The following is a 13,276-nucleotide window of genomic DNA, read 5'->3' as shown; positions in this document are numbered from 1 at the left end:
TTCTCAGCTGGCCGGGATCTTCGTGCGGCCCCTTCCTGCTTGTACGGGGAGAAGCGGTTCATTCCACCACAGTGAGGGGAATCGGGCGTCTCCCCCCTTTCTTCTCCGTGGGATACAGGGCAGTTGGTGGTGTTAGGAAAGGAGGCTGCTTTGTTATTCATGGAGTGAGAGGTTCCATTTCCAGCTTAACTGTTCGCCGGACAGATCTGGGTGACATACGACACCTGAACACTCGAGGGTTTTTTTAAGTGTTTACCAGGCTCATTGAATGCCCTTAGGAGCTGGAAGTTTAGTAAATGTTCACCTTGTCGTATAGATCTTCTTAAAAAAGTTTATTGAATTTACATACTGTAACGTTCTCCTGTTTCAAACTACAACGAAATGGTTATTAGCATATTAACTGAATTGTGCGACCAGGGGCATGATGCTAACTGAGAGCATTTCCATCGCCCAGAAGAAACCCTCTGCTCGCGGGCCATCCCTCCTTCCGCAGTCCCAGCTCTGGCAGCTGCTAGTTGACTTTCTGTCTCCACGGAGTTGCCTTTTCCTCCCTGATGAGCGCACCTTGCACTGGGGGGCCTTTTGTGCCTGGCTTCACCACTCAGTGCCACTTGGCACCCCATCCCCAGACGTCCAGTGTCCCCAAGCCTAGTCGTTAAAGCCTTGATTTTGAGTCAGACAGAACTGGACTTGAAGCTCTGTGTCTTACTAAGTTGTAGCCCGTGTGTGTAGTCCTGACGCCATGTCTTGCGCCTGGTACGTGGCCGGCGTGGGCAGCACCGGCCCTGGGGTGTTTCCGGAGGTGGCGAGGCTATTCCTGGTACTAAGACCATTGAGACCGTTCTCCCAAGGATGGTTCAAAGGACGGCACTGCGCTCTGGTCAGCAGTGACCACGCCCTTCCCTGTTCACACCAAGCACGAGCATCTGAGCTCACGTTTGTAAAAGCTGGTCTCTGGCAGAATTGGGGTTTGTGGCGGGTCATGCCCTGGCTTCCCCCGGGGCAGGAGCAGATTCAAGGACCAGTGAGGTGTGCCCGAGGCCCCTTTGACAACTGGAGCAAAGGAGTTACGGACCATCTCCCCAGACACACGCATGGTGACTTCCGCTCAACTTGTGGGTTCGTCTGGCCCGTTCCCTTCTGCTCCAGTAGAAAGGAGGGAACAGGCCACGTGCCTTCATGAGTCATGGCTGCATGCGGAGGCTGTGGCTGTCAGGTGACCTCGAGTCCAGGCTGCGCTCCCTGGGTGGACCTCGTGTGTGACTCCTTTCCCAGAGACAGGAACGATTCATGTAAACAGGGTGTTTATACGCCCTTGATGGAACTGTGTTGAGGCAGTTCTCAGTCTGAAACAGGAATGGAAGAACATAAAAACCCAACAACGTACCTTTGAGTTTTTCAGAAGCATGGAAAATCTGCATTTAAAAACATTAATTTTGCTCCTTTCACAAACCGTTCTGATAGGGCACCATTCCCAAGCTCACAGCAAAATCTAATTGCCGCTACGAAGTCGAGTGGATCACCGAGTACGCGTGCCACAGAGATTATCTGGAGAGTAAAACCTGCTCTCTGAGCAGCGAGCAGCATGACATCACCGTTGACCTCCAGCCACTCCGACAGGACAGAGGTGAGGGATGTTTCGAAAGGAAGCGGGAAGGCAGACGTGTGCGAAGGGGCTCCCTTCGCCTCTGTCCCTGGGTGGGTGTTTCCAAGAGGGGTTCGGGTGTGCCCAAGGTTCTGCCCTGACGCTCTAGCACCTGCGGACGTAACAGAGCCTCTCCTCATCTGTTCCCCTTTCTTTAGGTCCGTCCTCCTCTTATTATACTTCAGATGGGAAGGAATATATGTTTTATTTGAATGTCTGTGGAGAAGTTGAAGTACCGTTCTGTAGCAAGAGAGAAGCCGCCGTTTGCCAAGTGAAGAAGGCTGAACCCTCTCAAATCAAAGTAGCCGGAAAATACCAGAATCAGACCCTCCGGTGTGTAAACAGTAATTTCAAGTGCATTGTGTCTGTTTTTGTGAAATGTAACTGACTCCCCTTGTCTCCTTCCTCCTTCCATTTTCCATAAAGTAACCGGCAGGTCCGTTAATCCGGCATTCCTTCCTGTCTGACGTAGGCGAGTTGCCGTTTGTCACCGATCCTGGCTTCCCCATAAGACCGTTTCTGTGAAAACGGTTCGCTTTATCCTCTGTTGTGTGTAAGGAATCACACTGTAGGAAGGTATTAAGTTAGGTTAAGAGTTGATTCGGCCTTTGTATTTTAAAATACATTTTTCTGAGGAGTTCTGATTTTTCTCTGGCAGTTCGAGAATCTGAAATGCCATTAGCGTTACATCAAAGCTTGAAACAACTAAGAAAACGCATTCGGTACAATTCCCGTGACCCGTAGGTTGGTAGTCATCTTCACAAAAGCGTTATGAAAACATAGCTCTCTGCGGATGAGTGCTGTCCAGGGTCGCTCAGGTGAGAGCGTGTTTATGGCCGTTGCTAGACACACTGTGTGTTTCTCCGGCCTTATTTCTCTTGCGCAGAATCCAAAATGAGTGGAAGAGTTTCATGCTCACAGCAAAACCTCCAGTGCTTTCTGCCCGCCAGCTATTACTTTGAAGCAGGAGGACGACAAGCCCATACATTTGGAACTCATTTCCTTTAGACGTTTTCCCCCAGCTGGCCAGGGAGCTTGCTGTTTTATGTCAGTGCTGATGGCGGATGGTATGCAAAAGGCTTCATGTGGAGACGTGTAACGACTCGAGCTTCTTTCTCGGTTCCCCCCACCCCTGTGTCTGTGTGTCGCAAACATCCAGGTACTCCGATGGGGACCTCACCTTGATCTATTCCGGAGGGGACAAGTGCAGCTCCGGCTTCCAGCGGATGAGTGTCATAAACTTCGAGTGCAACAAGACAGCAGGTGAGCGCCGGCAGCACGTCCTCTCCCGTTGCCGTGACGGGAGCATGTGTGTCCTCGGGAGCCTCGTGTGGATGGGCCAGGCAGACGTTCTGCTTTGGCCGGGGCCCCCTCTGGTCCCCAGACTAGGTTGCTCTGTTGGAGTGGGTAGGAGTGCCCCTTCTACGCCATCCCACCCGTGACACACACATCCTGTTTCCATTTTCCTCTGCTCTCTGTTTGTTTTGGGAAGGGGCCCAGCCCTGGGCTTGCTGGGAAAGCGTTTCTTTCTCGAATTCTGGCTCACACCAGAGCGTGTGCCGGTCAGCGGGGTGGGTTTGCTCCCCACCCTCTAGGGGCGGTCCCTAAAGAGCTCTTCTTTTTCTGAAGGAGGCTCAAGATGACCCTTTCTGCAAATGAGCGGCCCCATGGCAGAGGCTGGGTGTGGGGGATCACAAGAGGTCACAGGGCAAGTTGGAGTGGAGCGTTTGGCTTTTCTGAGCAATGAGGATAGGCTTTCTCGAGGTCACAGTGGTGCTAGCATTTCAGAAAGCTGTGCTGCGGTCTGTATCGTGACGCCCTCGGGCACATTCTACATCTGCAGGGAGGTGACGGGGTCCCATAGTTATCAGAGGACTGTCACACTCGTCGGCCTCTAGGCTGGGACCCCAGGTGCGCACAGGCAGGCTGGGCCTCTGCTCAGAGCTTGTACTCAGAGCCGGCCTGCTTGCGGGGGGCTGCACCGCCACGGAGGCTCCAGAGAACACCCTACCCCCACGACCCCGCCGAGGGCCAGTCATGATGAGGCAGGTTCCTGTGCGGTTCAGCAGAGCTCGGGGAGGGGCAGCTGCACACGACATAAACTGTATGACGGTGAAGGGGGTCAGGGAGGCTGTGATCCGCACCAGGCTCTAGGACATTGGCTCGGCAACAGGCGAGGAGGGATCTGGGAGTAGAGCAGACGGGAGGCTTTAAATCAAAGTGTCCTTCACTCCTGCGCCCCCGCCCCGCCTCTGCTTGTGTTCCCGGAGCGTGCATTCCTGTCTCACCCTGGAATCTGCTTTGGGAACATCCATGTTCGAGTGGATTTGTTCAATATACGTTTTGTCCTTATCCGTCTGTTTAGACCCTGTGAGGCCCCAGGATACCATTAAGGCTGCGCACTTTCTGGGCGCTCAGACCCGAAGCATAGAGGGAGAGATGGCACGGAGCCTGAGGGGCGAGTCGTGCCGGCTGGACCCGGGCTGCGGGCGAGTACGGCAGCCGGGACCCTGTTGGGAGGGAGGCAGCGAGTCAGCGGTTTGGGGTGTGGGCAGAGAAGCTGATCGGGGCTGTCTGGGAGACAGGAGGAGCCGCTCGTTGAACTCCGTGGGCCGAGTCGCAGTAAGCCAGGCATGGAGGTCGGGTGGCTGTGGGGACTGGTCTCTGTGGCAGAGGGAGCAGCTCACGCAAAGGCCTGAATGTGGGCAGGTGTGACTAGGTCAGAGCTTCAGATCCTGAACGTGGCTAAAGATGACCCTCAAATGGAGGGCGAGAAGCATGTAAGTCCTGTGGAGGAGTTGGGTTTTCTGTAGAAATCAGTGTGGAGTCCCCAGGGCTCGAGGTGTGTGTGTGTGGGGGTGTATGACTGGTTTGGGCGCTTCTCATGTGTGGTTTGACGCCCCGCTGCCCTCCCCAGACTCCCCGTCCCTCTTCCGTCCTCCTCACCTCTTCAGGCTTTTAGGGGTTAGCCTCTGAAGTCCCTCCCTTCCCCTGTGTCCCCAGGCCTGGGAAATGTGCCCTGCTCCTCATGCTGTGTCCCCAGGCCACCAGGCCCCTGGGCGCGCCCCCTCCCCTGCTGGCCGAGCTGCTTCACTGTTGGCGGACTCCTGTGGTTCAAGTCTCCCTCCGACCTTGTCTTTACCGCTTTTGGCCCTGTTCTTTTCTGGGCTTTTTATAAATGACTTGGCTGAGATCTTTGCGCGCGTACTGATCTCATTTGCGCATGCTGGGTAGATAGAATAATGATCTAAATAGATCCCAGCAGGTGAGGAGGATATTGAGAAGGGTACACAGTCTGGGATGGCTGGGATGAGGCACCAGCACTCAGAACTTGTGTGGAACATGCTGAGGCTGAAGAAAGCGCTGGTGGCCATCTTTCTTCCTTTATCTCTATCGCTAAAGGTTTTCGAATGTACGAGTAGAACGTTACAGTGAAAATTTATATGCTCACCACTCTTTATTCCACAGTTGCTAGTATTCTGGCACATTGGCTTCATGTAAACTTTACGTCAGCACCGATAGATCAGAACGTCCCACCCCATGTCCGCTCCTTCTCGGGACCTCGGCCTCTCGCCGGCCTGACAGGGTTCACAGAGATGTCCTCATGTGGAAACTCAGTGTCTTCCTAGGCTGTTTGAGTTAGGATGGTGGCAAGAAGACTGGACGGGGAGATGTTAGAGGTTTTGTGAGAGGGTTTGAGCCCGCTCTCATGCTGGAGTTGGGTCATAAAATATTTACGACTCCTTCCAGCTCTGTGATTCAACTTCAGATTTTGGAGCAAACTGTGTACTGTAAAAGTTACTGCATTATTATTTTGTTCAAACTTAAATTTAGAGTTCTTAGAGAAAAATCCCTTGGTGGATTTTGTTTATTTGGATAAATGTAATAATGTAATTTTTGTATGTGAATGGGTGTTAATTGGTTACGTAATATGATGTGGTTTATAGTTTTCACTTGGATGTTCTAGAATTATGTATGTTCACGATTCTAGGGCTTCAGTGTTTTGAAGGCCCAGAGGTGCATGCATTCATTCTTCGAGCCCGTGTGTGCACATACACACAGCCCTTTGTTCGGCAGCCAGCGTCTGGTTCACTGTAATGTGATACCTACGATTGGGGATCTTGTCGGGGAAGGATATGAAATCGGGTTTGTTTTTTTTTTTTGTTTGTTTGTTTTTGGATGAGTGATATATTGGAATAGGCTGGTACGAAGCTACCCACAAATTTAACTGGCTCACTACGTTAAAGGTTTATTTTCTTCAGTTCAGGGCAGGTCATCGGTGGTGCTGGCAGCGGGGCTCCGGTCCGCGGGCCTGTCTTGTGCTTCCCATCCCGTGGTGTTGCTGTCTGTAGACTTGGCCTCCGAGGATTCTGCAGAATGGGAACAGCATTTTTAGAAAAATGGGCTAGAACTAAGTGGTATAGCCCAACCTCGGAGGCCGGGAGGCTGGAAAATGCAGTCTAGCTGCGCAGCTAGAGGGAGAATTAAACTAGTTGGGTGAGTGGGTAGCTTTGTCTTTGCTGAAGCGTGAGGTGCTTCGATGCTGTGGGCGGAGAGTGACTGGGTTCCATGGGAGGAACTCATTTCCCCCTGAGCCAGGTAGTTCCGGCTTTATCACTCTTCTGCTGTTCACCGGGCGGTGAAAAAGGAACGCGAGTCGAGATGCACACCAGTGACGAAAATGGGCGCTCCCTCCTCAGTAAATTTCAGATACAGAATCCGCTCCGGAGGGGCTGGATACTCAGACCAGGCCTAGTATCATGTAATGGTTTGTCAACTTCACCCGCTCAAAGAGAAATGCGGTGAACGCTCCAGGTTTGTGGGAGACACAGATCTTTTCCAGATAGTGAGACGCAAACCCAGACAGACCCAGCAGGAGTAAGCTGTCCTCAGTCACGTGGGCGGGGTGACCTGCGAGAGAGTTCACTGCCAGTGGAGGGAGGCCCCCGCGGTCCTAACCGGAGACGCTGGCCCCTTTGTTATCGAAAGGGAAGCTGGGAGTGCTGCATCTTAAGAATGGCTTAAAGTCCATCGTTTGAGAGGAAAAAAAAAAAAGGAAAGAAAAAAAGCCCCACAGTAGTGTAGGGAAGTATTGCCTTGTGGTTATGGTTATGAGCCAGACTGTCTGGGTTTGAATCCTGGCTCCTCTGCTTTCTAGCTAGGAAACCATACGCAAATTGTTTAACCGCCCCCCGCCATCTATAAAAATGGGGCTAGAGCTGTACCTGTGCCATGGGATTAAATATGCCAAGATCTGTCAAGTCCTCAACCCTGAGCCCGCTTTATGCTGACCGCCCCCCCCCCCCCCCCGTAGCCCTTCGATGCTCGGTGCCTGGTTCAGGTTGTGCTCCGTACACACTGGCTGCTCTTGCTGGTAGTATAATTATGGTGTTTATAATATTAAAGATTTAAGAGAAGTTGCAATCAAAACATCATTTGCCCTTGGTACAAAATATTATTTCCCTTTCCTTTAGAACATTGTGCACTTCAGGGCACCAGACCTCAAGAAAGGCAAATCATGCAGGAGGCCCAGAGGAGGGTTGTTAAACCATCAAGGGTGGACAGCAGAGCTCTGTGCCAGCGGTCCACCAGCTTGGAAAGACGGGGGATGTTTCTAGTAAGGGAAAAATGACCAAAGTTTGCCGAATGCCAGGCTGTGTGGGTAAGGGCAGGGGCCCAGGAAGCGCTGGCTCTCAGGCCGGAGCTGAGCCATCAGGGCCCTCTGGACATGTGGCGAGCAGAGCATGGGATCCCGATGAAGGCCTGAGGGTCGAGGATGCTGGGATGTCCAGAGGCGGGCCTCGGGCTTTGGGAGGGCACGTGGGCCTGGGCACACTTCGATGGGGTGGCTGTCCCAGTGACCCTTTCGTTTCAGGTTAGAGATGAATCTCAGGGAACTCGTCCTGCTCGTCATTGCGTCATAAAGCCAGCGGCACTCCTAGAGCTCGAGCTCTGGTCTCTGTCCACCTGTGGGTGAATCTCTTGTTGTCTGACACAGGGGCCCCTCATGAGCCTGTTCGGGGCTGACCACGGTTCGTGCGTGGCAAGCCCTGCCCGGTGGCTTGCATGTTCCTTGTCAGGCACCCATTTCATGCCCGCGGCGAACGTGTTATGAACGGCCTGATGGCTTACCGAGACCCTCCTACCAAGGTGGAAGGGACAGAGGCCCGCCACTGAGGGGTCGAGGATTGTCTGAGACTCCACAGAAGCCTGTCCAGTCTCTGACACCTCCGATGTCTGGGGCTTGGCACTGCCCGCTGGCACGGGTGGTTAGTGGACTGACTAGGTTTTGGCCACATAACGGAGTGCTTGTTTTTTCCCTTCTCCAATTGCACAGTTAATGATGGGAAAGGAGTGCCTGTATTCACCGGGGAGGTGGACTGCACCTACTTCTTCACGTGGGACACCAAGTATGCCTGTGTGAAGGAGAAGGAGGATCTCCTCTGCAGTGTGACTGACGGGAAGAAGCGATATGACCTGTCTGCGCTGGCCCGGCACTCAGGTAGGACCCACACACCCCGTGGGGCTCCGTCCGCCTGGTCACGGGAACCTTCGCTTGCCTCTTTCCCCATGAAAACCTTTGGAAATGATCTTACTTTTCTTGAACTGTCAGCTAATTGTTTCCTGGCCTTCCCCCTCCCCTTTTCACGCAGCAGTTGTACAGATTATGAGGAACGACGCTGAATTAGGTGGTAAAATACCTGAGTTTGAGGTTGGCATGACTCTTCTAATTGGGATGCCCTGGCCAGTCTTACCCTAGTTTAGTAAAAAGTGCCAAGTGCCAGGCCTTGAACTTTGTGATGAGAAAGTTTTTTACTTTAGATACACGTTCTTGTTGCTGAGAGGAGATCTTGAAAGTTCTCCTCACGCACACGCACGCACACATCTGTGTCTGTGTGGTGGGGATGGTAACTAACCGTGGGGTTATCCCACAGCCGGCACACACAGCAGATCACGATGTTGTCCACCTGAAATGACTGCCATGTTCATGTCACTTACATCTCAGTTAAAAACAGTCAAAGCGGCAGTTTCGAGTCCTGCAGCAGCTTGGTTCAAGTGGGCCGTGTTTCCACCTTGTCCCCGGCCTGTCGGGCTTCAAGGGTCGGACAGTTGGTGTGAAGGCCGATGTGGCTGGGGTCACTCTCTATTTTGACCCCCATGCTTTCATCCTTTGTCTTACCGTCTCTTTGCCCGTCTCTGAAGTGGGGTCTGCGTTTCCTGTGCAGCCTCTGACGCTTGTGGGACTGAAAGAACGGGCTGGGAGCCCTTGGATGCCACGTTCTGCGCTGCGTCCGGGTGACGAAGGCTGTCCCTGAGACCCGGCTCCACGGTAGAGACCGGCCGAGCTGGAGGTAGTTTGCTCTGCAGGTGTCGTGGGGCATAGGCTATGTGGCAGGCGCCAGACCGGGTCCTGGAGAGCGCGATCCCTGCCCCAGGCCTTTGAACTTCATGGGGGGTGGGGGTGTGTGTGTCGAGAGACCGAGTGCTAAGAATCCCAACAGGGAAGCTGAATCTAGTTGGGACATTTTTAGTTTTGCCCTTTTGGCAGCCCTGGGATTAGGTGTAAGTAGAAGCAAATTGCATCTGTAGAGATAGTATCTGAGGTAGAATGCTTGCCTAGAGTCACGGAGTTACCCTGCCGTGGGAGTGATTACTCATGCGCTCTGAGTCCTCGTCTGGTCTGGACGGTATGATAGTGGAAGGAGGAATTCCTCTCTTGTAAGGAGTGTCGGAGAGCTCCTCTTTGACACGAGACCTCTCTAAATGTTCAGGTTTGGTGAACTACCTTGGCAGCAAATGCACTCTGTGCGTTAGTCACTCAGCACCCGGTCAGCTGGGAGTGATGCCGTGGTTCAGTGCCGGTACACACGCGTTTGTGCAGAGCTCGGCTTCGTGTGGTGGAAAGAGAACACGGTGTTGTGCCTGGTCCTGAGTGAGTTGTCTGCCTCTTGCGGGCCTCAGCTTTGTCTCACTAAGCTGGGTGGGACTGTGAGAGCCCTTGGTCCGGCACTGTTGTTTAAACGCCACCGCGAACAGACACACACAGGGGCCGGTGAGTGATACAGAGACACATGCGCTCACGCAGCCGACGTGTGCCCCCCTTGGGCTCTCCAGGACCTGGGCGTTTCCTCAGGATCCATGCAGACTGCTGAGGTCGCTCTCAGAGCTCCTCCCTTGCCAGCTTCAAACAGTCCTCCTGCCTTACAGCTTGTCAGCTCACCCCACTCCCCCCCGGCCTTGTCCCTGTTTGTCTTTGCACGGCCTCCTGTGGGCTCCTCTCGGTTGTTGACATTGGCACGTAGCTCTTCAGAGTAACTGTTACCCTGACGAGTGGTGGCCTTTCCCTTCTGAACCCCAGCATCCTGTCTCTAAAAGGAGTGCCTCAGTCTCTGTATGCCCTTCACACACGTTTCTAATTCGTCCCTTTGGCCACTGCTCGTGGGACGCCTCCGATTCAGGGTCCTGCTCTTTCCACTCGCGCGCACGCCCTCGACCTTCTGTGGAGTTCTGATTCTGTTCGTACATGACTGGATCACGAGCTGTTTGAGCTCAGGGACCAGTGTGTCTCATTATTTTCCTGAAACAAAGCATGGCCTGCACTCGGTCTACTGGTGGGGGCAGGCGTCTTTGACCTTCCTGGTGGTCGGAGGAGGGTGTGGGAGTGAAGGCGTGGTGCTCGGCCAGGTGCAAAGCACAGGTTGCCATCTGGATTTGCTTTTCCATTTCTGATTTCACACTTCGGTGCTTGGGAGAGTTTCGCTGATTCATTCTCTGTCCCTACCTCGTGGTAAGGCTACTCTTCTGAGGAGGTATTGGGGCGTGCTTTGTTTCTGTCCCATGAAGAGAAGCCTGAGGAGCTCAGTGAATTTCTGTGCCTTTGGTCTGCTGCATCCAGAAACGTGAGTACTGGGGTTTAGGGACTACATGCTTGGTGAGCTTTGGGCCTTTTCCTTTGGCTTAATCACCATTTATGGTGTGACTCACAGAGAAATAATCATTGCCTTTGGCTAAAAGAATTTTTTTTTTCTTTTAAAATTACAGAAGTGGAACGGAACTGGGAAGCTGTGGATGGCGGCGAGGGGGAGACAGAAAAGAAGCACTTCTTTGTTAATATCTGCCACAGAGTGCTGCAGGAAGGCCAGGCCAGAGGCTGCCCTGAAGATGCGGCTGTGTGCTCTGTCGGTGAGTTGTGCTCGGAGCGGGGCTCACGGTAGTGGTTTTCCCAAAGGCACGTAGAACTCAACTGCATCCGGTTTGGAGCGCGTTAGAGAATCCTCCTGTGGTTTCTGTCAGTCTCTCCTCTCTGGGTTCCACGTATCCAGGACGGGAAGGAGAGAAGGTTCGTGACTCACATGTAGGTAACCGCTCGGTGTGCTCTAGAAACTAAGTGTTCTGCTGCCAGGGAGTGGCCAGAGCTGTCTGAGCGAGCTGCCCCGTAACTGGGGACAGAAGGAGCCAGGTTGGGAATTACTCGGTCATCTTTGCCCTTTGTAACTTGGAGAATAACATCGCCAGTACTTGTGTGAAACTGATTTTGAGTTTTTAACAGCTTTACTGCTGCTCTGGCTCTGGCATCTCATCGTACTCTCCGTAGAAGAGTACTTGTGCCCCTTGGGTTCCTTCTGCTGTAATTCTGTCAGTCCCGTGGTTTTCCTGCAGAGGCTGCCTGGTTTGACGCAGACATTTTGCACGGTAGTTGTCTGCCATTTAAGACTCACCTGGAAAATGAGAGGCAGGGGGAGTAATCAGAATCTGTTACAAACATTAGATAAAGAGCTGTGAACCCAGGTTGGGTTTTGGGAATTACCCCGGTATTCCGAATTGCTGATGTGTCTCCCGAAGCTGGTCCAGGCACGCCCATGCCTCTGTGTAAGCAGGACTGGGGACAAAGTTTCAGGGCTTCATAGTAAAAGTCAACTGACTCGAGAATGAAGTAGTCACCTGCCTGGCTTGCTGGACAGGTTCAGTTAGTTTCTGCTTTGGTCCCAGGACAAACTCTAGCCTCTTGGCCGTGCTTTCAAAAGACCCGTGTTTCAGGGGAGCCACGGCCCTGGAAGTCAGGGAACGGTGTTACTTTCTGGGACGGTGCGACGTGTGCTTGCTGTCTGTCTCTCGTGCCCACAGAGCAAGACGTTGTTTGTCGCTACTGCTCTGTCCCAGTGGGCCTAGAGGTGGCTTCGGTGTCCTCCGTGTGGCTGCCATGGCCTGGCCAAACCTGTCCCTCGAGAAAAACCTACCGACCATGGGGCCAGACTGGGTGGGCAGGGAAGAGGTCACAGGACCCTGCTGGGTCCTGGCTGATGGGTTTGTACCTCTTTTTCTACGTCGTCATCATTTATAATTATGTCTTCTGTTTTCCCTTTCTTCTAGATAAGAATGGATTTAAAAGTCTAGGCAAGTTTGTTTCTTCTCCCACGAAAGAGAAAGGGAACCTTCAGCTCTCTTATTCCGACGGTAGCGACTGTGGCCACAAGAAGATAACGACTAACATAACACTCATCTGTAAGCCAGGTGAGCCCTTTTGAGAAAGGGGAGAGGTGACATGTGCTCTTGGCTTCTGTCCCAGGGGAGACTGCGCCCTTCATTTCTGTTTCTCACGGGCCGCTGCCGAGAGGGGGAGGCAGAAAGGGTTCGTACCTCACATTTCCAGTTCTAGAACCTACGGAGGCGGTCTGTGGATTTGAGCCCCCAGCCCCCACCCAAGACCAGTCCAGAAATGGAGAAACCATATGGTGTCGAGAGCGTCATGTTGCAATTTTCCAAATGAGTTATGGGTCTCAGTGCGGCTTCCTCTTCCTCGGGACTGATACCGTGCGGCTGTGCGGCTGCTTTACTTCCTCCAAAGGGGGAAAATCGTAAGCGCTTGAAAAATGTTGTCCGTGATCTCACCCTTTAGAGACAATGCTCTTCTTCACTTATCTTTATTTATAGGTTTACATTGTTTTACAGGGTCAAAATCTGTATATGTTCAGAATTTTTTTTCAATGTTCCTCAAAACATGGCATTTTGTGAATACTCTTCTGTGTTTCGCAGTTATAGTTAAAATTTTTAGAGACTTCCTTGTTGATAATGGTTTGGTCTTTTTTTTTTTTAAAGATTTTATTTATTTGTTTGACAGACAGAGATCACAAGTAGACAGAGAGGCAGGCAGAGAGAGAGAGAGGAAGCAGGCTCCCCGCGGAGCAGAGAGCCCGATGTGGGGCTCGATCCCAGGACCCTGGTATCATGACCTGAGCCGAAGGCAGAGGCCTTAATCCACTGAGCCACTCAGGCACCCCTGATCTTACTATTTTTAACCATTTTCCCTATTGTTGGATTAATAGCATGTCTCCAGTGCTGACGATTATGCTGTTGCAGGTCCCCTGTCCGCCTCCTGTTGAAATATTTTCTTTGGATAAGTGCCCAGCTGTGGGAGAAGGTCAAGGGCTAGAACTATTTTTTTGTTTTTTAGGGTTTTTTGAATTGTGGGTAATATATACGTAACACAAATTTTTTTGTTTTTAAGAAACTGTAGTAAAATGCACATAACATGAAATTCAACGTTTGGCCTCCTAGGGCGTCCGGTTCAGTGGCATGAAGCACATTCCCAGCGTCGTGCCGCCATCGCCACCGTCTGCCTCCAGAACTTTC

The 13,276-nt window shown here is 52.4% G+C and overlaps 1 protein-coding gene across 1 annotated transcript in view; it reads left to right on the top strand.

Annotated features, from left to right (window-relative positions):
- IGF2R (insulin like growth factor 2 receptor) overlaps window positions 1-13,276 on the top strand; it is a 97,110-nt gene that overhangs the window by 41,259 nt on the left and 42,575 nt on the right. The window contains exons 8-13 of the mRNA XM_046004396.1: window positions 1,465-1,627; window positions 1,804-1,978; window positions 2,805-2,908; window positions 7,983-8,147; window positions 10,688-10,828; window positions 12,017-12,157. Coding sequence (XP_045860352.1) covers window positions 1,465-1,627; window positions 1,804-1,978; window positions 2,805-2,908; window positions 7,983-8,147; window positions 10,688-10,828; window positions 12,017-12,157 — 889 coding nt within the window. The remainder of the gene's footprint in view (window positions 1-1,464; window positions 1,628-1,803; window positions 1,979-2,804; window positions 2,909-7,982; window positions 8,148-10,687; window positions 10,829-12,016; window positions 12,158-13,276) is intronic.

The sequence above is a fragment of the Meles meles genome, chromosome 5 (genome assembly GCF_922984935.1).
Source record: "Meles meles chromosome 5, mMelMel3.1 paternal haplotype, whole genome shotgun sequence".
NCBI classification, from domain to species: Eukaryota; Metazoa; Chordata; class Mammalia; order Carnivora; family Mustelidae; genus Meles; species Meles meles.
Note: the sequence above shows the minus strand (reverse complement) of the source record. Positions and strands in the feature narration are given on the sequence as shown.